Source organism: Cygnus olor, chromosome 1, assembly GCF_009769625.2.
Source record: "Cygnus olor isolate bCygOlo1 chromosome 1, bCygOlo1.pri.v2, whole genome shotgun sequence".
NCBI lineage: Eukaryota > Metazoa > Chordata > Aves > Anseriformes > Anatidae > Cygnus > Cygnus olor.
Window position 1 is genome coordinate 188,424,603 of NC_049169.1, and position 25,568 is coordinate 188,450,170.

At 39.9% G+C, this 25,568-nt stretch overlaps 1 protein-coding gene across 9 annotated transcripts in view; it reads left to right on the plus strand.

Moving 5' to 3' along the window:
* Window positions 1-25,568, plus strand: part of ATP8A2 (ATPase phospholipid transporting 8A2) — a 328,555-nt gene that overhangs the window by 169,798 nt on the left and 133,189 nt on the right. For all 9 annotated transcript variants that reach the window (XM_040543949.1, XM_040543951.1, XM_040543954.1 and 6 more), the window contains 2 exons: window positions 5,256-5,439; window positions 9,120-9,230. In XM_040543949.1, the coding sequence (XP_040399883.1) occupies window positions 5,256-5,439; window positions 9,120-9,230 (295 nt within the window). The remainder of the gene's footprint in view (window positions 1-5,255; window positions 5,440-9,119; window positions 9,231-25,568) is intronic.

Below are 25,568 nucleotides of genomic sequence, written 5' to 3' on the forward strand. Positions count from 1 at the left end.
TGAGTAAGAATGTCTTAAAAGAATACCTTTCATTGAATTAGGGGTGGGAGACGTATGCAGTTTGCAATAGAAATGCTCCAGGCTCCCTTGGTTTAAGGGGGGAAAAAAAAGGCGTAGAGGGAGCAGAGGAGAGGGAGAACCAGTACCAAGCTGTGCTCAGGTGGGCAGATGTACAGGGAGGGCAGATGGCCTTGTAACGTGGTCTGATTATAAGCTCATCTCTTATAAATTATTTAACCTTGTTCTTTATTAATAATGTTTTCTATATACAGTCGATAACCTCAATTAATATTGAGACTACATTTATTTTTCATCTGTGGTTTGGAAACAATCAAGTTTTTAAAAATACTGTTACCAAAATGGGCTTCTAAGTAAAATATTTATTTTTGAAGATGATATCACTTCATTTTTCAATGTCATCTCTCAATGAAAGACGACAGATCTGTTAGGAATTTTTGAATTGCTTTGGTTGTCTCACATGTATTCCTAGTGAAAAAAATAGAACTGGAAAATCCTTCACCTGTGCTTCAAGTCTCTTAAGGCAAACCCGAGCAAATCTTCTAGCGAAATGCTGAGTAGAACATTTTTCTAAACAGGCAAGACGTATCCTGTAAGAAGCTTGCTCATGGATGTGTCTACCCAGGCTGAAGAAGCCACTGCTTCTCAGAAAGGGTAGTGTTTTCCAACCTTAATGATTCTATGAACTGCAAACTGAAGGTTTAAAACTGTCGGGAGCTGATCTGCAGAAGGCACTTAGCACTGCTCTGTGGGCACCGGCTGTGTCACTGCTCAGTGCCCTGTGCTGCTTTCTCAAGTAATAGAGGGACTTGAACAAAAGCATTTAGTGATAGTAAAAATATTGAAGCACATTGCCTGAAAACTACTTACCTGTATCTCCTTCCAGTTTTGTTATGGATTTAAATGATATGAGGATAATTAGGTCCACATCTTTTCGAAGGTCCCTGGCTCTGGGCTGCGTCTCTCCCCCAACTTCTTCCCAAGGCACAGGGCTTTGGGCACCCTGTTGCCTCCACCCATTCCATTATGGGGGAGGTAACATGGCATTTAGGCACCAGTCATCTCATTCAGGAAACTGCTTTCTGTATTAATCCATTAAAGATACCTGATAAAGACAGCTTTGAGCCTGAGGATCCCAGTGGTGGGCACACAGCAGACCTCCTTTGTGGCTGACACCTGACTTCATGCATCCCTTCCATCTCCGTTGAACGCTTTATATTGTACAACCAAATGTTGTATACTAAAAACTTTCTAAAGGCACAGTCCTGAACGCAGCTCTCTGCAGCATGAAGAGCTGACGTGCAGATTTGCTGGGAAGCGGTTTGAGCAGGAATCTCAAGACTTGATCCTGTCACTGTGATGGTATCTGAGCTCTGACTTTTTATTTTCCTCCCAGGAATATGCTTAGAAGAGAGAATTGGCCTAGGCTATGTTGATCGTTTCTGTTTTTAAAGATACTTTAAAGATACTTTTTAAAGATACTTTAGGGTAGAGACAATAAAAACAACTTATGTGTAAACTTTTCCAGTGAACCCTCTAAAGTTTTGCTCTAAGAAGCTTTTTAAGAGGCGCTGCTGGCTGACCACTTGATTAGTGCCTGAGTAAGCACAAGATTTTGATGCAGCTGATGTTTTGCTCACATCTTAATTCTTATTTGGGTATATATCCAGGCAAGGCTTATGTCCTGATACTGCTGCAGTAAGCTCTGCAGTGAAAGCCAGGGATGTTCCACCCAAATGAGAATTACCCATAGCTGCGTGTCGCTGCAAAATTTTTCTCCAAAGTAGCTGGATCTTTCCTAGTGCTTTTTACTTTGAACTTACTCATTTGTCCAGGAATCTTTGTAAACTTGGCTGTTCTTCCTCCCCTCCCAAGCTATCACCTGGGGGAAGCTTCAGGTTAATAGTGTCCTGCGCTCTAATCTTCCACTTCCTCGTGTAGACAGCCCATAGACCAGGGGGAAAGGAACCGCAGCTCTGATCATTGTGCTGAGGGGATTAATGTTGCCTCGCGCAGCGTGGTGGGACCAAATAGATTACAAGGAGTACAGAAGAGGTTTGGAAGCTGAGAGGGAGGTGGGAGGGGTGTAAAACCCCTCGGGAAATCAGGAGCCATCTCAATTTGCAGCTTTTGTAGCAGTAATGCTGTGTGCAGCAAAATGTGTTCTCGGTGCTTTGGGGATGGACTTGATGGAAGGGGGCTGTGGAGGAGTGCGGGGGGGCAGGGTAAAGAGGATAGTTATTATCAAACTTCAATTTAGATTAAATAACTATAATCAAGGAACTCCTTGTGCTGAAATCTTCTCTTAGAAATCTTCTCTTAGGTTTAATTTTATATCAAATGCAAAGAGATTTTTTGTGCTTAAAGCATATATCTAGTTTTCACCATAGCTCATTTAGCCATTTTTGTATTAGGTATATGAAGATGTTAGTTTCTACCTGTGGGTGTTATTTGACTGTGGGTATGTTTAGCTTCATCTGGTCTAGATGGGAAAAGCATGCTCATGTGTACATTAGGTGATAGTTCATAAACTTGTATTTGGGCATTCAATTGAATTGACAACTAGTGGTCACTAATCACAGATTCGTAGAATCATTAAGGTTGGAAAAGACCTCCAAGACCTCTGGTCCAACCATCCCCCTACCACCAATGTCACCCACTAAACCATGTCCCCAGGCGCCACGTCCAACCTTTCCTTGAACACCCCCAGGGACGGTGACTCCACCACCTCCCTGGGCAACCCATCCCAATGCCCGACTGCTCTTTCTGAGAAGAAATGTCTCCTCATTTCCAACCTGAACCTCCCCTGGCCCAACTTGAGGCCACTCCCTCTAGTCCTACCACTAGTTACCTGTGAGAAGAGGCCAACCCCCCGCTCCCCACCCCTTCCTTTCAGGTAGTTGCAGAGAGCAATGAGGTCTCCCCTGAGCCTCCTCTTCTCCAGACTAAACAACCCCAGTGCCCTCAGCCGCTCCTCACAGGACTTGTGCTCCAGGCCCTTCACCAGCTTCTAAGGGCGAAGTCCATTTAAAGTCCGAAGGCCCCCCGCCCCCCCACACTGCAGGCACAGGGCAAATGCAGGCTCCATGCCACAGCCCAACTGCATGAGAACAAGCCCAAGCTTCCCCGCCCCATCCTGGTTATGTCCAAAGTGTCTGTAGACAAGCTGCTAGTTTAGTTACAAAATCACAGATACTGCTCACAATATATATATATATATTTAACCATTCCCCTGCTAATTGAAGCGTATTTAAAATCAGGATATTTCTTAGCTATTTCTATTGCCATACAACAGAAAACTAAATGAAAGCCAACAGGCCTTTTGAGAGATTTTTGTCTTGGAGAAGGAAGTCAGCAGATAGGCCCAGCACTCAGCCGCAATGAAATAATTACACGCGGGGTCTGCCAAGGCATGTGGCCCCCTGCACCAGAGGTGCCCCTGGGGCTGGTAACTGAGGGCCTGCACACTCGTGAATCCTGTCCCTCTGGAGCACTCATTTTATGGTTTGAAGTCCTTGCCGACTCCCTGCTCCGTGCTTTGCTATTTTATTATGTGAAGATTGGGAGGGTGTGTGCATGCATGTATGTATACAAGAAGTTAGAGTCTGATGCAGAGGGCATTCAGAGTTGCTTTATATTTATAAACTGACACGCTTCATGCTTCTAGATCAGTTGGTGTGTTGGGGTTTTGTGGGGGTGTCGTGACTGGGCCCCTACGGTGCCCAGTGCTGCTTTTGCTGCCAGTCAGCTGAGTGCTTAATAGATCTATCCAATTGTATTAAGGAAATTTTATGGCCCACTCCACTTTTCCCTTGTTCAGCTTTTAGGAGCAGGACAGCTGCTAGACTTTTCAGGTGTTTCAGTTCACATGTGAATTGTGAGTCCAACAATTTTTTCTTGGAAACTTCCCCCCCTTGGTTGCTTATCGAGTCTCACCTTAAGAGGCAGTCAGCACAAAACAATACTGAGAGGACGTTGCTTTTTTAGATCAACAGTAATCCAGCCAGGCATATTAAAAGGCTGTACAAGTTGCTCCCACAGGATCTAGACCCTGGAAAAAAAAAAAGCCCTGTAAAAAGCTTCTGTCTCCCCCATTCCCCAAGCTCCCCCTTCTCCCCCCATTTTCATAGTAAAGCTTTTAGATATCAGTTATATTCTTTTTGTTGAGTGTTATTTGGCTGATTTGATGTGGAGAAGGTTTCTCTAAAGCTTCATTTAAGGGAATATAAAATAATTTAGAACTTTAACTAAAACTGAAGGGGAAAGGAATTAAAGTTGTTTGTACAGATGGGCTTAGAATGGAAATATTTAATTTACATGTAGGTATTTCCAGAATACCTCATATGATTTGGTAACCTGATCCCCCTTGTCATGAAAAAAGCATTTTGGGTGTCTCATCCAATTTAGTAACTTAGTCCTGCGTATTTTTTCCATTTCTCCCTGGTTTAGGTTAGTTTAACTCCATTAAATTCCGTGAATTTTTATTAAACAAACTAATATAAAATGAGGAAAGGATCAGGTTAAAATAACTACCAAAAAAATCTGATGAGAGTGTTCAGGTGTTTTGGGGGCAGTCTTTTGGTTTGGAATTGGTTTTGGGTAAGCCCAGGTGGCACCAGCACACAGGACGTATGCGACATATAGAAGAAGGCCGTACTCTTTCTGGTCTAAACTGGGTAGTCTAAGGGTGAAAGAAAGGGTTTGCAAGAGGGGAAATGAGCTGAAAGAGGGAATAAGGTAAGCCTACAGCATGTTTGCCCAGCAACTGAAAATGCTTCGGATTGATTTGTTCTCTGAATATTCGTGGTTTTCTTCCATCTGGATGCAGATGCAGCATTGGCAGCAGGTAGGGAAGCCTGCACTGTTAATCATTAAACATGGTAGCTGAAGATGAAACTCCCTTCTCCAGTGTTCCCAGTGTAATACCACTGGTGTACACCGAAGTGTATCAGGTGGGGCTGAGGGACAGAAGAAAAGCTTGAAAGGCTTTCATGTCTGCTTGGTCTTTTTTTAATCATAACATCCTCATATTTTATGCAAATGCAAAATTATTTTTAAAATTGCTTTCTCTTTCTGAAATGGTTTGGCACAGGTTCTGAAGCTTAGCTGTTGAATTAAAAAAAAAAAATCCAGCAACTGCACTTTGATTATTTCTAAATGTAGATGACAGCTGTCCTTTTGGAAAAGGCACATAACTCAGCATGTGAGAAATTGACACGTTTTTCTTTCCTTTTCAGAGTATCTCCTCTACAGAAGTCTGAAATAGTAGACATGGTAAAGAAACATGTGAATGCCATAACACTTGCCATTGGGGATGGTGCCAACGATGTGGGAATGATCCAGACAGCTCACGTCGGAGTCGGGATCAGTGGCAACGAGGGCATGCAGGCAACCAATTGCTCAGATTATGCTATTGCACAGGTCAGAGGCAAAAAACTACAGCTGCCATACCCTGCTGTCAGACACCCCATGTAGTGCTCGATGGCTTCTCCTAGCCTTCAAGCTAGGAGAATCTCTGCTCTTTTTCTTTTCATGGCAGCATCTAAAACAGATACCTGGGATGTATTTTCGGGATCCATTGTTCTGACTTCTGTATTCTTCATGACAAAGCTCTGTCCTACCTCAAAGCTTCAGTTTGTTCCTGCCAGCTGTGCAGTGGCTTGGCTGTTCAATAATCGAGGAGAAGCACTTCGTCATACTTATGTTGACGTGCTTTTAAGTGTAACTGTATCTCCCTTGTTCAAGTTCTTTTCCCTTACCATGAATAGGCATTCCAAACAGGTGTGTAAGAGTTTGTTTGGAAATTCTTATTTAGAGGCTGTGTTTTCCTTTTTTATTTCCCCCACCCCCATGATGTATCCAAAAATTGTTCACAGTCCTGAGGAGTTGGACAACATTTTAATTTTAGGTGCATTATTTTGAAGAGTGCTCCCAAACTGTCTTGTAAAATTCTGCACTGATTACTCAAGCTAAAGAGGAGAGTAAAATAGGAGACCTAAAGACAAGCCTTTTTATTTTCAGTTAAGAGACCAAGGTGTAGAATAAAGACTTTAAACAAAGCATAAGAAAGGAAGGACATACTTCAGTTGCCAGACATCTTCTGAATACTGTTCGTAGCTAAGGTTCTCTGTGCCACGTGTTTGAGACTGATCACAGGGCAAGAACAGATGGGAGCTGACAGAAAGCAGAGATGATGAACTGTCTCTTCAGTGATATGTGAGCATCAGCTAATGTTCCCTTCTGCCAGGGTGTAGGCAGATTTGCTTTACCAATTGATATGAAATGATACTTTCTTGTAATTTCAGTATAAGGTGAGGTTTTGAAAAGGTATGGGTAATTTTATTATTTAGACAGAACTGTTGATGTGTTAACCCTGCTGTGAAGCAAAGTGTCAGTCTTGTATTGCTGCTGTATTGCGTTCTGCAGTCAGATGAAGCACATTGGATTCCAGGCTTGAGTAACTAAGACCTTCCACCAAACTTACCTTGAAAATTTTAGGCTGTTTCATCAAGGGCTCATTCTGTCATAAACAGTTAATTCCAAATATGCAGCATTATAGGAACTGCCATGGTCGTAGTCTTTGGTATCTCACAATCATTTTGTTGTTTTTAACTTCTGTAGACTATACATTGTTTCTGCTGTAGAACTTAATCAAATGCTCTTTACTTTTACTTCCTCAGATAATTTGTTACTTCCATTTTAATAAGTAAGCATAAGCAGTGAGAATTTTGTCTGCAGAGGGACAAAAAGCATGTCCTACACTTAATTTCTTCTGCATTAGTTGCAGTAACATTAAATCTGAAGTCCCTTTGTATTCATGTATTGCTTCTGAATTACCAAAATGAAAGCAAAACAAAAACCAACCAACCAAAACAACAACAACAAAACATGCATTTGGACTTAATGTTGGCATGTGGGAAATAAGTTGTTCTTGGTTTATATCCTGATCTAGGAGTTACTGACAATAGCAATGAATCTTCTTAGTTCAATCCGAAATAGAAGCTGATTGCACTAGTACAGAATTTAAACTTTCAAAAATTAGTAAAACACTATGAAACTGTATCTTTTTTTAATGATTCAGAAAAGGTTTGTGCTAGTTAGAAAAGATATAAAAGAATCCCTCTTGTAAAATGGACTAGTAGTATATGCGAATGTTTCATGAAAGTGTTTAAAAGAAAAACTTGATCTCCATGGGGTATATTTCTTTCAACGAAGACATACAACTCCCACTGAATTGTTACTGTGTGCACATGCCTTGAAGGCAAAGTATGTTCTTATTGAGTAATTTAAAATGACCACTATAGTGTAGCATCTCATGTTCAAATGGTATTTCAAATACAGTAGTGCCAGGAGTAGGCACTTATGGAAGAGAAACTCTCCATATAGACTCATTCAGGATTCCAGAGGGAATCAAAGCATAAACCAAACAAAAATAAAAAGGCAACTTGCGTCTGACTCTGCTCCAAATAGCTTCCACAGGTGCAAGGAGCATCTGTTTGAATCATCCTTTTCCCTTGAACTGATATTGCACCAGTGATCCATATTTAGAGAATTCCCAAATCAAATGACCGAACTGCTTAGAGAGACAGTAGTAGAATTGAATAGAATAACTTTTTCTCCAGTAAAAAGCTTTATCATCTTAATCCAGAGAGCATCTGCTGTCTAGAGAGCGTTAACTAGGGAAAAGTTCTTTCTTAGATGAATGTTCGTGTTTTCTTCTGCTTTTAAAATCCATAAATGCAGCAGTGCCTGAACAAGTGAAGTGTCTTAGTAGAGCCCTGTCCACACAGTCACTAGAGTATGCCAGTAGCTGTGCATTTGCACTGTTTCAATCATCAGCATCAAAACAAATTCAATTTCTTGCTACCTCCTAGCAGGACTCTTCACAGTGTATACAGGCTTAGAACTACGTTATTTAAGTTACTAACATGCTGTGCTCCGTAGTGCACTCATTTTCATGAGTGTACACACTACAGAGTTATTAATGCTAAGATTTCTCCTCTGGCCTTGAACTGCAAAGAGAACCACATCCAAGAGGGTCTCTGTTTAGAGTCAGCAGAGAATTTTTAGGGTGCATCTGTTCTCTACAGGTGTTTGGGGTGACATGTCAGGATGTAGTGGGAAGGTTCCCATCACTGCTGATGTGTTTTGTCAGCGAATTTTGTGTAAAGGTCAGTAGTGGTGCATATTAACTGAGGCAGTAGATAGCTAGTAGGTTAACTACTCCCTCGTGAGCGCCCCGCGTTCAGTCCTGATTCAAGCTGGACTGAAGCTGAACCGTGAGGTTTGGTTCACTTTTATTTTCTCTCCCTCTTTCTTGCTAGCGTAACCTAACAAATCGGAGTTGCTGATGCATGTCAGAAAGGCTGTTCTTACAGGATTTGTGGTTCAGTGACTTCAGTGCTGGAAATCATGGGAGTAGAGCTCTCTCATGACAGTCCTAATTCATTATTGTAGCTTTGAAAGTTTCAAGTAGGTTTTCGTTAAAATAACTGAGCTATACTCTACATTTAGTAAGTCAATTTTCAGTCCGCTCATAGAAAAAGAAGCTAAGCAAATAATGGTCTCACATTAGTGTACAACAGCCCTTCAGGTACACACATGCTGAATGGTGAATCTAGTCCCTGGTTTGGGCCCTCTGTACAAAAGAAGAATGCTGCAGGCCATAAAAAGGTTTCCTGATGAAGCCAAGACTAGAAAATTATGCATTTCCTAGGTTGCGTTGTGAGACTGCTTCTGGGAGGGGAAAAAACAAACAAACAAAAAAAAACACCAACCAACCAAAAAAATTAAATCCATTTTCAAAATTGCTGAATTCTGAAGAAGCTGAATTGAGTTGTACCTGTGGTTCAGACTAACATTATAAATTATCTGTTTTTACAGCCACTAGATTCATTTACTTGTCCTTTTGGGCATATGCTGCTACTTTGTAATATGTAAATATTATTTGTCATTACCAGCATTTTGCTAAAATATTTAAATATTGCACTTGAACAGCTTTCATAGCTGATCTGAACGTTTTGGTGGAGAGGTTACTCTAACCTTTTCTTTTCTTTTAAACTGTTCTTCATATATGTAAAAACTTGTTTTCTTTCTTTCAGTTTTCCTACTTGGAGAAGCTGTTGTTGGTCCATGGAGCTTGGAGTTACAACCGAGTTACCAAGTGCATACTATACTGCTTCTACAAGAATGTGGTTTTGTATATTATTGAGGTAGGAGTAACTAAAGGGATGGGCTTTAGCAGTGCTTACTCCTCAAGTTGTTTTTTCTAAAAAGAAAATCTTATCCAAATGGATTGAGCTAAAAGGACTGACATCTGTTTTGATATTTAACAACTTAATCTGGGAAAGGAAACAGTTTTCAAGTTAGTACACTTCAATCATTTAGCCTTTGCAAAAGGAAAAGTGAAGGCTTTGGTACAGTGAAGCCTTGGATATGAGATGTCAAGGAAAAGGTTTATCCCTGCTGTGCAAGTGGTCTTACTGAAAGTTTCTTTGTATTCATGGAAACACTTGAATTATTAAATATAGTTTATATTTATAAAACTTGAATTTGAGGATAAAGTTAAATCAAAAGTTTGTTTAAAAGAATTGGAAGGAACTCACTTAGGCAAATAATAAAATAGGCAAAAAATACTATCGGTAAAGTTTGCTGGTAAAGCGAATTCTGCACTGTTCGTTGAAGTTTTATTTACATGTTTCCATGTGTGTATATATTCATTTTTCTATTTCTTTCTCGAATTAAGCAGGCATGAATGAGGTTAATAGTAAGAAAATTAAAACACTTATAATTAGGCAGCCAGTTATGTAGATTATAGCAGATAGTGGCTAAGTAATGTTTTACTATTCAGCGAATCATATCATGGTCAGTGTGTGTATATCTGACTCCCTCAGGGTCCAATCATCTTTTATGCATGGTGTTAGGCTCTTAGAGAACAGATATTCTCCATTAATTCCTTCATTTTTTCCTCTGTTAACTATTTCTGAATTAGTTCTAATCTCTACTGTTATAATTTCAATACAGATTAAACTGTGCTGTCAAAATAATGGCAGGTTGCTGTGGTGAGTGAGCACAGGATGGTTGTGTGGTATACATGTAGTTCTGGATTTGTAAAAATAATGTGAGGAGTTGGTTTTTCTATATTTTAAGCATCCGATTCTTGTTTGTATTCCACTTCTTTAGCCAGATTTTCTGCCAGATTTAGATCCGCATTCCTGAGATTTCACAGGTGTGTTCTTACCCTACTGCAGAGGCCACCTTTACAGCTCTGAGGCAAATTTACCACAGTTTCAATGATAACTAAGGTTTGGGTTGTTTAACTTTCTGAAATAGTCCTTAACTTGATTTTGGCTGATAGTAACTCACGGTTTCTAGTAAAGGCTTTCAAGTGTTGTTGATGACAATGGTGTTCATTACTGTGCAAGAGAAATATAAGTAAAAAGAACTTGTTTAGTGTTTTTTTATTGAGCATGGGTAATATTGTTTTCCTGAATTGTCCAGAAAATGCTTAGCAGCTTCAAGGTTGGCATTTTCCTTCTGAAATTATTTTCTGCCTTTGAAAATTAGTTTTGAAAAACCTGTTTCACTCATATCACAGCATAGTATGTTTTTGTTTTATTTACTATGGCCTGACAAATACATTAAAAGTCCTGCATCGAATGTTAGTTAACTAAGTTATATCCTACCGTGTCAGAAGCTATGCAAGGGGTTGAAGAGACATGAAGGCCTCTGGAGCCTCCAGTCTGAGGTAGTTTAATCGTCTTGGTATAGGGAGTGATTTTATTAGCCAAAGAAGTTGCTGTAAAATGCATAGGATGCAAGTCTGCTCTGAGAATGCGGTCAAATGTTCTCTGTGCTGTGTTAGTTTCTGTTCAGTTCTGTCCACATGTGGTACTGAGGCACATGAGCTTCTGGGTCTCTTGACTTCCACACGTAAGAGTGGGAGTCAGTTCCATCCAAAGCTTGAGCACTACAAAATGCACGACTCGCTACAGCCCCACGCCCCGGTAACTCCTCTGTGTGTAGAAGCTGGGAGCAAGTTTAAGGCTTATGGGAAATAGAGCAACAGAAAGAAGAAATCTTTTAGGCCCCCAGCAATGGGAATAGCTCAATTTGTTTGTAGTTCCTGTGGTGAGTCGGCTTTATTTCTGGCTTGAAGGAACTTCACCTCCAAAACTATAAAACTAGCCGAATTGACTGGAAACTGAAGAAATGCCGTAGAAGTCTGGGGGAATGAGAGAAGAGGTCTCTAATTCCCTTTTTAGCTTTACATAAATAAAACTGAGTTGTTTTGTATTTCTGCCATGAGGCTCAGGAGTGCTGATCAATTTGTGGTATGGAGTGCTGCTCGTGAAAGAAGCGCCACGAGGGAATCCAGCCTTCAACTTGAGGGAATAGTAGCTCAGTGCCCAGCGCTATTGTGCTGTTGCGTCTGCATACAGTATGTTCCTGATTGCTTCCCAGTACTATGGACAAGCTTAATATTTACCTGTACTTCCTGCTTTGATGTGTGGTGTACAGGGAATATTCTTTTAGCATTGTAATGAAACGGGGGTTTGAACTTGAACTACATTCTAAGTTAATCTTCTAAAAGATAGTACCGAGTAAATATTTATAGAGTTGAATCAAAAAGCACATCGGTCAATATGACAGACTGTCAGTTATACCTTTGTTACTGTATCTGTTCTATTTCCATGAAGCTTTAACACCTGAGGAATAACTGTAGTCAGACTTATGTAAATGAACTTTGCAGCAGTGAAGCGCTAGGGCTCATCATAACTTTTTTTTTCCTTGAGGCTTTACAAATATCATAGAGAGAAATAAGCGATGGTACTCAATCTTCAGCGGACAGAAAAATGTCTGGACAAAAAAGTTGCAGAGATGTATGTGTATGTTCAAGAGTAGATTAAAGTTGAGCAGGTGACTGATATCATGGGCTTTACTGTTAAGAGATGCTCCTGGGTTAAGGCTGGTTTTTACATTCTGGCAATGGCTGCTTCTTTGTGGAGACATGAGGGCCTCCATAAACTATATTTTCAGCTACCTTGCCAGTAACTAAAATGTGTGTCTGCATCGGGACAATTTCATGCAGCTAGAGAGATAATAACAGAAGGCAGGCCTTGTGGTCTGGGATTACAGGGGAAATGGAGGTAAGATTGCATTTTCCCTTGTTTGATTTGGTGTTGTCTTCCTAGTATTGGCTTTCTTATTTTTTAAATATATTTTTTAAAAGGTGAATTTTGACACTTGTGGAGAAGTAGTGACAGTCAAATTGGAGAAGATTTTGGCCTGGCATAACAGCTGGAAACTTCATGTTGCTCTCCTTTGTCCAACCTTTTCTCTCTTCCCCTTTGCATTTCTTCATCGTTGTCCTCCTGACGTTCTCTTAATTTGCCCACTCACTTCTCAGAAAATAGGAAGCTCAATCTAATACAAATTAAAAACAAAAGAGGCATGTACTGGTGGGTCTCTGTACTGGTGGAGGATGCGGTGGGTCCTATGGACCAAGCCTTCCACCCACCGGTCTTCCACCTCCTCACCCTGGTAAGGAAATCTATTTAGAAAGTTAACAAGATGCCTACAGGGATAAAATGCAAATGTAAAGCCCCCTTTTTGGTTTTAATTCCTATATTTCCATGTGTGGCTGCAGGAGTCATGTGCACTAAAACTGTTGGATTGACGGTTGTTCAGAATCAGCCTTAAACAGGAGGTCAACAGTAAGGTTTTGGCTTTTTAAGACTTGACAGGCAAATACCTGGGCATCATTACAAAACACCATCTCATTCAATTATTTATGTTTCTGGCTTTAAACTGAGTAGTGAAACAAAAGATCTGTTTCACATCTGTTGAGCAGATATATTTCGCTGGAGATGATATAAAGTTGTCCTGATGACATCAGAGCTTTGAAATATAGCTCATTTCAAATGTAAAACAATACAGGAATGTTGCTTTCATGTCATGCTTGGAGGAGTAGAAACACAGCAAGATCAAAGGCGATATCAGAAATATCAGGTAAGAGTTCAAGGCATTTGGGAATGGTTCTGGGGAAACAGTAGCATGGAAGATAGCTTTTAGGTCAACAGAGGGTGTGCAGGAAAGAAGCGATCAATACTTCACTGGAGCATGTTGTTCATCTGAACCTGCTTAAGTATGGAATGCCCTTGCTTTATATATTACAGGGAAAAAAAAAGTCCCTGTGTCAAGGTCTGGCAGTGCAGAGCCATGAGACTCAACTAGAACAGAGACAGAATTGAATGGAAAGTGAGAGGGGGAGTGTATGGTGCACGTAAGTTGCAGCTGGATTATTTTCTTTTCTGCCTTAAGCATCCAGAGATAAATTGTAAGCCTAGATTTGAAATATGTTTCTTTATGGAGGCTTAGAGGTAAGGTCTTAACTTATACATGAGCAGTATTGAACAAGATACGTGTATTAGAGAACAAAACACTGTGATCATAGCTTCTCTTTTCGAGCTGAGTTTTCAAATCTTCCAAAAATTCCAAGTAAACACAATGCATAGGCAGACCTGCTTTTAAATAAGTGGTGACTTTGTGAGTCCAACAAAGTCTGATTACGGGAGCTGTGAAGTGCTCTACATGCTTGTAGTGGTCACCACTTCAGACTGGCTGATAGAACAAGCTGTGAAAGTGCATATGAAATGTTGCTGCATGAGATCTTTTCAGCCTGCTTCATCCTCCTGTTTTTCTTGTTTTCATGCTTTGTCAAACACATTTTGTTTAAAAATACAGCATGTAGGCATGGGGATTCTAGCCCTATTATCCGAATGGCATGCAGAAATAAGCGTATCTGATGTGATACTAAAAAATATACAGCTCTAACACTTCTGTATGCTTATTCCCTGATTTGTGTAATCTGACTTCTACCTAGATCCCTTTGCCTTCTGTTTCCAATTGGCTTTGCATCTCTGAGGGTATAGCCAGACAATAGAAAACCCTAAGCATGGGGATTTTTGGAATGAATTGAGGACTGAAGTACGGTAACTGTTGTCATAAAAATCAACTTTGTTAAAAGTTAACAGTGCAGTATTTTCCCCCAGTGTTAGGCTAAGATTAAGAACATATCTGCCTGTAAAATTTATAAACAAGGATAACAGTAATACAGGCAGCTAGTTGTCTTGTCATGATTATGCATTCAAATTATTCAGTTGCCTGTTAAAATACTTGGGTAGGCATTTAATAGTCATTATTTCCATGCGCTTATACTAGGTTGTTGTGTAAGCTTATCACAATTCTGTATCGTGATGAAACAAAATAGGAATGTGCATGACTTCAATTTGTGTAACAATTTAAAAATAGGTCTTTTTGAATTCTCACAAATGCATCATATCCCTAGTAAGTAATTGATTTGCTACGGACAGGTTCTTTCAGATACACAAAAAGTGGGACTCGGTGTCCTTAAGATAGATGGCAGGTGTAAATTTAGGTGCCTAGAAGAAACCTTTGCGGTTGGTGTCCATTTAGATGCATTTAAGGATGCTCAGGGGTCACAGGGAGCAGTATAGGACTGCCAGATGTGCCATACAATCTCCACCTGTCTGGAGCAGAAGTGTTATTGTATTATTATATGTATGGGTAGGTGGACAACTGAATTTTATCAGAAAATGGGGTTTGTTTTTCTTGTTCTTGTTTGTTTGTTTTTTGAAGCCTGTAGAAAGAAAGGAATCCAAACCTTCCAGCTTGGGTAATATCAATCAATTTTAAACGTGCAGAAAATCTATGTAAACTGTAGTATCGAACTTTTAGGCCTGGAAAGCACAGTGATAGACACACTGAGTAGCAATACGTGTGAGACTCGGTACTACCTCTCTTTGTAATTTTAGGAAAAACAGGAAACAGGTCTTGTGTACTTTTTTTTTCTTCTTGGGCTGTTTCAGCCTCATACATGGGTTTAACACACAGAAGTAGAAAACCTAGAGCAACACAGAACATTATCCCCTTCCCACCCCCCGAAAAACTGTTCATAGGCTCCAATTCAAAAAAACATTCTTTAGTAGCAGTAGTTACATAAAACAGATCTTGGAAATAGCCTGACAGACTTCTTCAAATACCAGAAAATGCAGCTGCCAACCTAATCCAGAATTCATAGAATCACAGAATGGTTTGGGTTGGAATGGACCTGAAAGATCATCTAATTCCAATCCCCCCTTGGTATGGGCAGGGACACCTCCCACCAGCCCAGGTTGCCCAAAGCCCCATCCAGCCTGGCCTTGAACACCTCCAGGGATGGGGCATCCACAGCTTCTCTGGGCAGCCTGTGCCAGGGCCTCACCACCCTCTGAGGGAAGAATTTCTTCCTAATATAGTCCAAATTTACCCTTTTTTAGTTTAAAGCCATCACTCCTTCTAAATTGCTGAGGGTGCACTCAATTTCACTGTCCGTGTCACCAACAAAGATGTTAAACAGTGCTGGTCCCAACACTGACCCCTGAGGAACACCACCTGTCACTGATCTCCATGTGGACATTGAGTTGTGGACCGCAACTCTTTGGGTGTGACCATCCAGCCAAGTCCTTACCCACAGAGTAGTCTATATGTTAAATCCATGTCTCTCCTATTTAGAGACAAGGATATCGTGAGGGATAGTTGTCTAGATAGTGGTTATAGATGCATTGTATTTTTTTTAAATGCGTCCTAATTCCTTCTCAGCTGATTTACAGCTCCTAGTTTATATTGCTGCTGTTGACAGTTTATTCCATACTTCAATCCCATGTTGTGTGAAGAAATTGTCAGAATTGCTTATAGGCTAGTCTCATCAGCTTTAATCCATGTTTGACTCTTCGCTTTTTGGATTTCTAATTGAGTATGTTAATCTCAAGAGTTTCCAAGAAATCAGTCACAAAGATAAATCCATGCTAATTTTCTTTCCTTTTTTAGTAAGATATATATATATTTCAGAGCGAATCATTAGAGAGCAGTCCATCTTGACTGAAAACAAAATTGACTCAACTAATAAATGGCTGGGTTTGAATTTTTTCCAACCATTTTCAAAAGTGATGAAACAAGTGTACCAGCATTGCTATGACCCTTCTTACGAACTTGGCTGTACCTTACAACCAACTAAACTTGTAAGTTTTCAAGATTCCAATTATCGTTATAAATGATAAAGTGAAGCTCCCTAGCTTGGTCTCAGAACTCCTGTGTGGAAGGTTCAATACGTGTTGTAATAGACTACTTTGAGTAGAAATCTGCTGTGATATTATTTTTTGGCAGGTAATAAGTTCAGAACTACTGGATCCATTTTTTGGTGTATATTCATATACCTGAAGCAGAAGGGGCATGAAGGCACAGTGATATCTTTCCTCTAAAGTTTTTGCCTAATTTGCTTTGAAAAAAATTCATTTCCTATTTGGAGGGTTTGTAACAAAGCAATAATAATGCTGTTCTCTACATTCGAGGCTGTTAAATATGAAACGTTAGCCATCTCCTGAGCAATATGTTCTTCAGTGCTCTAACTGTCCTCAACAAATGTATTTTCCAATTTAACTTTGTTACCAGCGAAAATGCAAGCTGATGTTTAGAAGGGAGTTCCAATTATAATGGCCAGATAACCCTGATGTGAGGAAGCTTTTAAGAGGGAATCTAAAGCTACATTACCCAAGTTACTCATTTAAAAATAAGTAAATAAAGGCAAGAAAGTTTGCATATACTTTTTATGAAATCTATATATATTTGGAAAACCCAAACTTGTTTTTTTTTTCAAGCAAATATAGCATTAAAACTTTTGAAGGTTTATTGGTTTTGATTTCAACCCCACTTTCTTTCCAAAAGCTGCAAATTTTCCTATCAAATATAACTCATATGACTTTAAATATTTACTTGAAAAATATGGCCTCCTCAACTCAGTAATATAGGATAGCTTTGTGTTTCAATAAAAATAAAGGGGAGGTGATCGTGCTTGCCTACACAGCTAGGGCAATTCAGTGTATATGACATGACTTGTGGGTAAAAAGATGGCCAAACTGTAAATTCATATCGAAGTTAACAAGGGCAAATAAGCCTTCTGAGGGAATAACTTGTGCTCAACACATTCAAGCTGATATTAGCAATATTTTTCCTACTGCACTAAAGGGACTAATTCTGAGAAAGCTATTTTAAAATCCAACACCATATATATATTTTTTGGTGTGTGTGTATATATATGAAAAAATATGTATGTAATATAAATATTATTTTTATATCTATATATAGATAAAATACAGCTTATTTCAAATATATCTTGGACCTGTACTGGTTTTCTTTATATCTGGTCTATATCCCTATAGAATTCCTTTAGTTAGAGACATTCCTGATTTATGTGGGAATAACGAAGAGCAGAGTAAGGTCCTGTACATATTTTATGTATGAAGTTTTTTCTTCCTACTCGACTGAAGCCATAGGGCTGGCACGTTGAAGGTGCAAGGTTTTCTTGTCTTTTTACCTCTACTTCAGTATTATAAATAGCTACACTCAAAATGTATTTCTACACCAGTTTACTTCCTTTTGAAAATGGCAATGCAAATGAGGCTACATTTTGCCAAAGACAGCTTGGTGGTAGACCTGCCTAAAATGTCTGTCCAGCATATCAGAACAAATGGATTGATTCTATTCTCTGGTTTAGAAGCTTTGAGATGCTGTTCCCAACAGCCCTCTCAGCATCAGGGCTCTGTAGCTTGATGCAACTTAATGATTTCTGCTTTTCTCTCCCCTGGAAGACTAAATTAACTTTTACTCAAGCAGCTGCAGTTAAACACAGGTGCTACATTGGGATTTAAAACACTACTTAGCCTGGGCGTGAAGAGAGGTTTGAACTTCTTGGGTAAAGTCTGTTTTAAGTAGGGCCAGAGAATTTGCGATGTCGCAGACAATCTGTTTGCAAGTCGTGCTTCTGTACAAATTCACTAAATCTTTTACTTATATTTTTTTATTTACTCCTGAAGTATTTTGAAATTTGGTTTTGAGCCTGGTTTTGGAAATGTGGGGCTTGGTGCTGTGAGAGGTCCCACTGAAGTCACTGAAGAGCAGTAGAGGACATTTTCTGCTTTCCTGACATATCTTCGGAATAAAAGGGAATAAAATTTATTCCAAATCCTGTGAAAAGATGTTGTTTATTGCCATGTGCTCTTGAACGAAAAGTGTTTTAGTCTGTATGGGGTGCATTTCACTTGTCTGAAATGAATACAGTTGCGTCTGACTGCAATCTGTGTGCCTGAGTGGTATGAACAGGTTGTACTACTTGATGTTTCTTGAGCGTGGATAAGTTTATGATAACACCAAAGCATCCTGTATTGGTATTGGGTTTTATCTTCTAGAAGCTTTTTAGAGGCACTTTGTCTCTTCGTTTCTGTGATGCCAACCAAAAGTGATACCCTTACCCAAGTTCTTGTCAAACATCAGTATCAGTGTCAACTTTTCCTTTTGAGTTGTTGTTTTTGGAACTTTCTTGGCGTGTCCAGAAGCACCACTGCAGTCCAGCAGTTTTCAACTGCTGTGTTCTATAGTGCATCACAAAGCACAGATGCATGCTATTGATGCATTCAAAACCTTTACTGTCTTAATATTGCTTTACAGATGATTACAAAAGCCTTCTAAACAGTCGCTTAAAAATGTGTTGTCACCAGTATTTTAGAGAAAGAAAATGACTCAAGTTTGCAACCCATGTATATAAAACTTTTTTCTATAGTATTTACATAATGAACTAATGAATGAGTTTGTCCTGATTGTTTGAGGTTTCTCGTTTTCTTTTTTTTTTTTTAGGATCATAACCCAAGGAAGCTAAGGCAGAGATCAAATTTAAGTGAATACAAGCTCTGTTTTTAAATGCTGCTAGAAAACAGTTTTGCCATTTCACTTGGATGAGCGGTAATGATTTAAAAAAAAAAAAGAAAAAAACAACTCCATCCAGTTTCACTAATTAACCACTAGAGAGATTATTTTGGGATTCATAAAAGGCATCTGTAACCTAGTTTGAGTACATGTACAGGATTTAGAATAAAATATGTGGCTTACGTTTGTGAAAGAAAAACTATAGAATGTGGGCTTGGGGGTTTTGTTTCCATGAGTTCAAGGTCGTGAACCAGATTTTTTTGCCCGTCAGGAGCAGATTTTTAAAATAAATGAAAATACTTCACATTTTCCATGATGAGTCAATGGTGCAAATCTGCAGCAGCATAAGCATCGCTTCCAAATGTGTTTTTTCAGCCTCTGCTGAAGAACCACTGTTCTCTGTATGTGAGCCTAGGGATATTTTTCCCTATAAGGAGCTAGGGATCTTTGGGCTGGGACAGGAGTATAGGATTTGTCATTTCTCTGTGCCCCAAGTGGCTTTCCTGTGAGGGAATCCTGCATCAGTTACTCGAGCTGGTGTTAGGATGCATTGGACTGTGGATAGCATGCAGCAAATGCAACAGCTTTGAGTAACCTGTCCCAAACACGTTGTTACTGTGCGTTCTTTGTTAAGATGCTGAGCACAGTGCAGATAGTTTTGACTATTTAAAAGCTTTTAGTTATTTATATGCGCTAGAGAGCATGTGATTGTCTGTCTCTTACACCTCCATGGTCTTTTTAACAGAATTGTTTAGAAAATACTAAAATGCAATAGAAATAGCAAGCCATGATGCCTAGTGATAGCATGACTTCTGAGTTACACAGCGTAGTTTTCTGAAAAGATGTCAAAAATGAATCAGTTGCTGCTTTTTCTCCCCAGTATGTGCTGTTGTCATTCTCCTAATGTTTTTCACTCATTTTCCTCTTCCCTAGTACTTTGAACCAGATCCTTTCCTTGGACCTGTTCAATTTGAACACAACTGCACTGCAGGAAGGATGTTCTGGACCGATGCATTTTTTTGGCATTTCTGAATCAGGATTGATAGGTCTCTGTAAACTACATCAGGCAAGTGAGAAGAGAATTGGGAACTACACTTAAAGGCTGAGACCTCCAGAATTTGAACACAAACTTGTGTGTGTACTTGCACATTGAATGTAAACATCATTATAGGCACTAATCATGGGCTTAAGCTAAATCCCCAGAACTATACTACAAAAGACACAGGAGCCCAGTCTGTGGAGAAGCAGGGGATAAGTGGTCTTGATGCATGTATGTTGTGTGTGTTACAAAAGTCCTGTTCTGCCCCCACCTAGTCAAAGACACTGACGACTTCATGCTGTCAGAAGAGTGAAGGAGGTCAAAGCTTGGTCTGCCAATTTTCAAATGTGCTGTTATTTTACTTTCTGTCTTCTTGCTGGATTTCTGCATTCATGCAAAAGCAATTAAGGATTTGGAAAGTGAGAAGATGGAATATATTGGCCTTAGCAGTGTCCAAGTTCTGCAGGGATTCAGTGGAAGTATATATATTTAACTATAGGTATGCAAGTATATATATTTATAAACTATATAAATATGTGCAAAGAAAAAAAACTAATATTGTATGTTCTCATCCAAAAAACAAAGTGCTATCTTTCTTAATAAATGGCAGTGTAGGTTGCTTTTATTAATATTAAACTCCCTAAAATATGCAGACACCTCAGTAGCAGCAGGAGTGCAAGCCATCAATAACCAGTAACACCTGAACCTCTCGGCATTATTTGTGATGATGGTTCCTGTCAAGTTCAATTTTGGTAGAAAAGTGAGTCTCCCCTTTGGGTTTACTAGCAGTGTCTTGACCTTTTCTCCCTTTCATTGCCAAGGAATGACAGGTGTCTAGAGTGGCTAAGCAATATGACAGTCAGCCTGTGCTTTGTGTCAGCTGGCATTCATTAATGTTAAAAACTGCATGTGGTTTTGTACTTGGAAATATGTTTACGCCTATTAATGCATCCTAGTTTGTTGACAAGATAGGGATAGCCTACTGAGTTGCTTTACTTCCCCTTTCTGTGTGTGTGTTGGTTTTTTTTGTTTTGTTTTTTTTATATAGTGTTGTGAATGAACATGTGAATGCATGAAATGCAGGACATTTTGAGATGTGATTTCCGTAGTGGCATCGTTAATGCACGTTTGCCTGCTGCAGTCTCCTGGTGGCACCGTGACATGCTGCTGAGGTTGGTCCAGCAGCTCCCTGCACTGGGGGCTTTGTGCAGCGCTCACCATCAGGGTGCCCCTGCCCTTAGTAAGCGTACCCCCAGTGGTGTTGTGCATGACAAGCTGGACTTAGCTTCCACCATCACTTGAATCCATGACTGGGCTGTGCTTTAATCCAACCTATATGCATGCTGCCATTAAAAAGGGCAGTCTGATCTGCCTTTTTCCCTTGGACCATCTTCTTTTTTACCCCTTCCTTGCCAAGGCCCTCATGTTTGCACAGCTGCAGGATGCTCTTTTTAAGCTTAGGGTTCAGCCAGATCAGGTTCCTGATGCAAACAGGAGTTCTTGAACAATGGTTAGGACCAGCTCTTCTGGCAGTGCTGTCCCAAATCTGGGTTCTTTACCAGATGTGCAAGGAGCTGATTATCACACAGTCAAGGTATTTGTTTTTCATATCTGTGCTGAGGCCGCTGCTAGGTGGTAACTCCCCAAAGCTAGCACACCGATTGTCCCCATTGCAGCTTCTTTATACTGCTCTATTTCCTTATTATCAGTTAATTATTGCAGTCTGTGAATAGAAGTTAGTTCTTACATTTCTAATTAGCTTTTAAAGAGACAGTGACATTTTAATCTGCTGCACTTCTGCTATATGGGGTGGTCTTAAGTGAGGAGAGGTCTTTTTATGAGGAGGGGGCTAATGCGAGGAGAGGGCTTCCCTTCAGGAGGTGTGGTTTCCATGTTATAATGAGCTGAATTCATCTGGGGACACAGTGTAGCTAGCTGACTTGGGCATCTTTATGGGATATAGCCAAGTGTGCTTTCCTGGTTTCTAGACCAAAGTCTGTCCGTCTGTTTTTTGTTTGTTTGTTTGTTTCTGGTGTTGTTGTTTTGTGCAAGATCTTACTGTCCTTTCTTGGTGACTCATCCCATAATCTTCTTGTTTTATTTGTTAGTCTTTCATCAGAAGCAATGTAGTTATTTTCAGATATGTGTACCTGTTAGCTTAATAAGCTAAGGTAGGACCTTCTGCTTGTGTATCTGCAGAAACAGCCCAAAACTTTAGAGGCAGGTGAGGGGGTGAGCTGGTGTTCATTATTTTCTTAATAATATTGTGCCATAACTGCTTCGGGACCTATATTGAACCAGATTTTCCCTTAAGGGCTCTCTGGGTATCTGACTCAAAGACATCCCAAATGCAGAGCTGGGGAAGAGGGAAGGAAGTTGAGAAGTGATAGTTGATCCCCAAGGGCTGTCTGGGGTAGGGAGACCCCTTTTTGTAGGCCTGTCACACGTTGTGCGTGGCTGAGAAGCTGGGATCTCTCAGAAACTGAGAATACATTGGAGGCTGTAATTTTAATAGAACGTATGTAGAATTACTGGGTTTTATGGTGTGTGATTTGTGGGATACGGAGGGATGGGAACAAAGCTTTAAGAATGTGCATTAAGCCATCTGGGCAGCAAGGAGGAGCTGGCTTGTGCTAAAATATAAGGTACTCCTGCAAGGGAGGAGTGATAAAATGATAGCAGTGAAACTCCTGGCAGAGTTCATTATTTTTTGAGCAGTTCCTAATTCATGCTGAGTTTAAACAAGAAGATGGGGGTAGGAAATATAGGGGAAGAAGGAGGAATATGTTAGCTGCAAACAGAATAGTGCTTCAAGGGACATGAGACATAACTTGTGTTATGTCTCATGAACTACTGTTCTCTCTAAATTGCCTGATGTTGCTGGAAGAGCATCCTAGGGAAGGTAGAAGAGAAAAGCTAGAACTCTAAAATATGGGTTAGGATTGGAAATCTGTGTTTGCTTTTTGATTACATGAAAAGTTAGGTGTAAGCCTGGAAAGCCCTGCGTATTTGGGCTTGGGGAAAAGGGAAAGTATGCTGGTGGTCTGTGGTGGGGTTTGTGAAGCGTGTTTTGGTTGGGGGTGGCATTTTGACAGGCACAAAACTCTCCTTTTAAATTCACTCCCTCCTCGAGGAGAAAGTCTGTTGTCTCTTCAGCAATGATGTCTTTACCTTGTTTGCCCTTTCAGAGGTTAATGCACAAAATAATGGAGCTTTTAGCACGCTGTTTTTGATATTTAAATATATTGCTGGCACCTACATGGGTGATGCTTATTTCTGTGGCTTGCTTCTGCTTACTGTCAGGATGGCTACCATCGGTGAGAACTATTCATCTCAAGAAACTGTTCAACTAAGAAACTCAACCCAGTTCCTCTGGTTATTGCCTGTCACTCCTCGTGTTGCTGACTGCACTGTAACCTGAGTGTTGGTGACCGGCTTCTTCTGTTTGTGTTGACTGAGTCTGTCTTTCTACCTGTTTGCTGATGGGTGGCTGGGGAGTCCTGCTCATGAGATGTTTCCAGTCCTTCCTTTAACCACAGTGGTATTAATTTGACATTGATCAGCAAATTTGAAGCAAATCCTCTGCTCAGGCATTTGGGTTTGTGCTCAGACATCTGATTCAATTTCCCATTTGCAAGGAAAATTCCTGCATGGAAAATTGCTGCTGCACACACATCCATAACGTGAAATCTAGCATTACTCCTGCATCTACTGTCACATTAAAAATAATGAAGATCTCTGGAACTTTAATTATGATATTTCTCCATTTAGAGTTAGAGTTGGAATCCGTGATGGTGGGCAGGAAACGTGTGGTTTCTTTGGTATGGACAGAAGTAATTGCTTTATGGTTCTTGTAAATAGGCAGAAATAGGCCTTCACCTGCTTGGCTTAAGGGTGTAGGTTTTTTGTTGTTGCATTTTTTCCTCTCCTACTGGCATCAGTCACGGTAAGCTCCTCCAGTGAGTATGTATCCTGCTCCAAAAAGCAATTTTGGCAAGTGACTGCCTACTTAGTCGTATATCATTCTTCATACACCATTAGCATAATGGCTTGTGTATTGCATTTAAATAGCTCTTGTTTCCATTGCAAATATGAAGTTCCCCTAGCCAGATTTTGTAGGCTTTGTTACTGAAAACAGCTCTTTTGAGATGTCAAAATAATAAAAAATACTGTCAACTCCTGTCAGCACTTCTGCAGCTGATGTAAATTCAGAGGGTTGGCCATTTCCTCTGCTGGGTGCTGGGGTCCTCAAGCAGTGTCATCTTTTGGAAGCCTTAAGCTCAGTCCATTCCAGGTCTGGCTCCTGTGCTAGGAGCAATAACACCATAAAGCAGATAGTACTCCTTAAATCTTCTCCCCCCCCCCCCCCCCCCCCTTGGAACATTGCATAGGCAGTAAAATACAGAATCCTTTATTATTCCAATTCTATGCCTTGCCACCAAGTCTTTCAGCTTTGACAAATAGTAGCAGAAGTAAAATTTTACGTGCTGGAAACGGTTATATGATGTTTTGTTCTGGAAAAACTGTTTTAGTGTCAGTGGTGTTTTTATGTCACTGAGGGGAGTGGTACCATATCTTCTTACAGGATTTTGTGTTCAATACGTTGGCTTTGTAGCAATAGACAGAAAGTATTCTAACTGATCAATTAATCAGCAGAAAAACATTAATTATAGAAAGCAAAAGTATCTTTTTACACTCCCAAGTTTTTTGTTTTAATATGTTCCCCCCAAATCATTAATCTGCTCTGACAAACTGTTGTAGGAAGCTGCATTTCTAAAAAATCATTCAGGTTAGTGTTGGTGGTGTTCAGGTGCTCACTACTCCATAATTGATGATGAATTCTTCTCTGGTTTAGTTACAATTAGAGATTTTAAGGGATTGTCCTATAAATGCACACGTTGTTCTGTAGTGCTCATGGCTTTCTCATTCCAAAGCAGGAGAGATGTGCACCTAAACTGCATGTGCATGGTTGCGTATGCACCACCCTAAGGTATTTGGATTACCATTTGCAAAAATGTTTGTCTGCTGTGAAGCAGAAATGACATGTTTCTGAAAGCTATCAGTCACAGTTGTTCCGCTATGTTGGGGAAGAAGAGTAGGGAGGGGAAAAAAAAGTAGTCCTGCAGAAAGGAAAACAGACTTCCAGACTTTCTTTAGTATTTCAAACAGAAGTCCAGCCCAGCTCCACTGGAGAAATAACAGCTTAACATACTCTATTAATGATCCTTGAGCTTCACCTATCTCCTGACAAGCATTTTGAACTGGCTCGCTTTGCACATCCTTTTGTGTCCTAGATGTATTCTCAAAGAGGAGCTGCTTCTGTGTTTGCATTACTCTTGCCTAAACCTGTTTCCCAAATTATTTTGAAATCCCCACTGTATGTACAGCAGGAGGCTATATAGTTGCAGTGTGTCAGACTTTGTAAATCCCAATATCCCTCATCTTGAAGACAAACCAGTTGCTAATGAAAGTTTAAAAGGAGTAGAGTAGAACATAGGTATTGCAGTTAATATTTTCGGTATTTGAATTAGTGGTGTCTGTTCACCAAAAATCTGAAACAAGAATTTAATATTTAACTGAAATTTATTTTGAGATGTGAATAAAATTTTGTGAAAGACTATCTGTAGCCTTAGGAAGATAAATCTGATGGAGCCAAGTCAATTGCTTTTGTAATTACAAATATAGGAAAGTA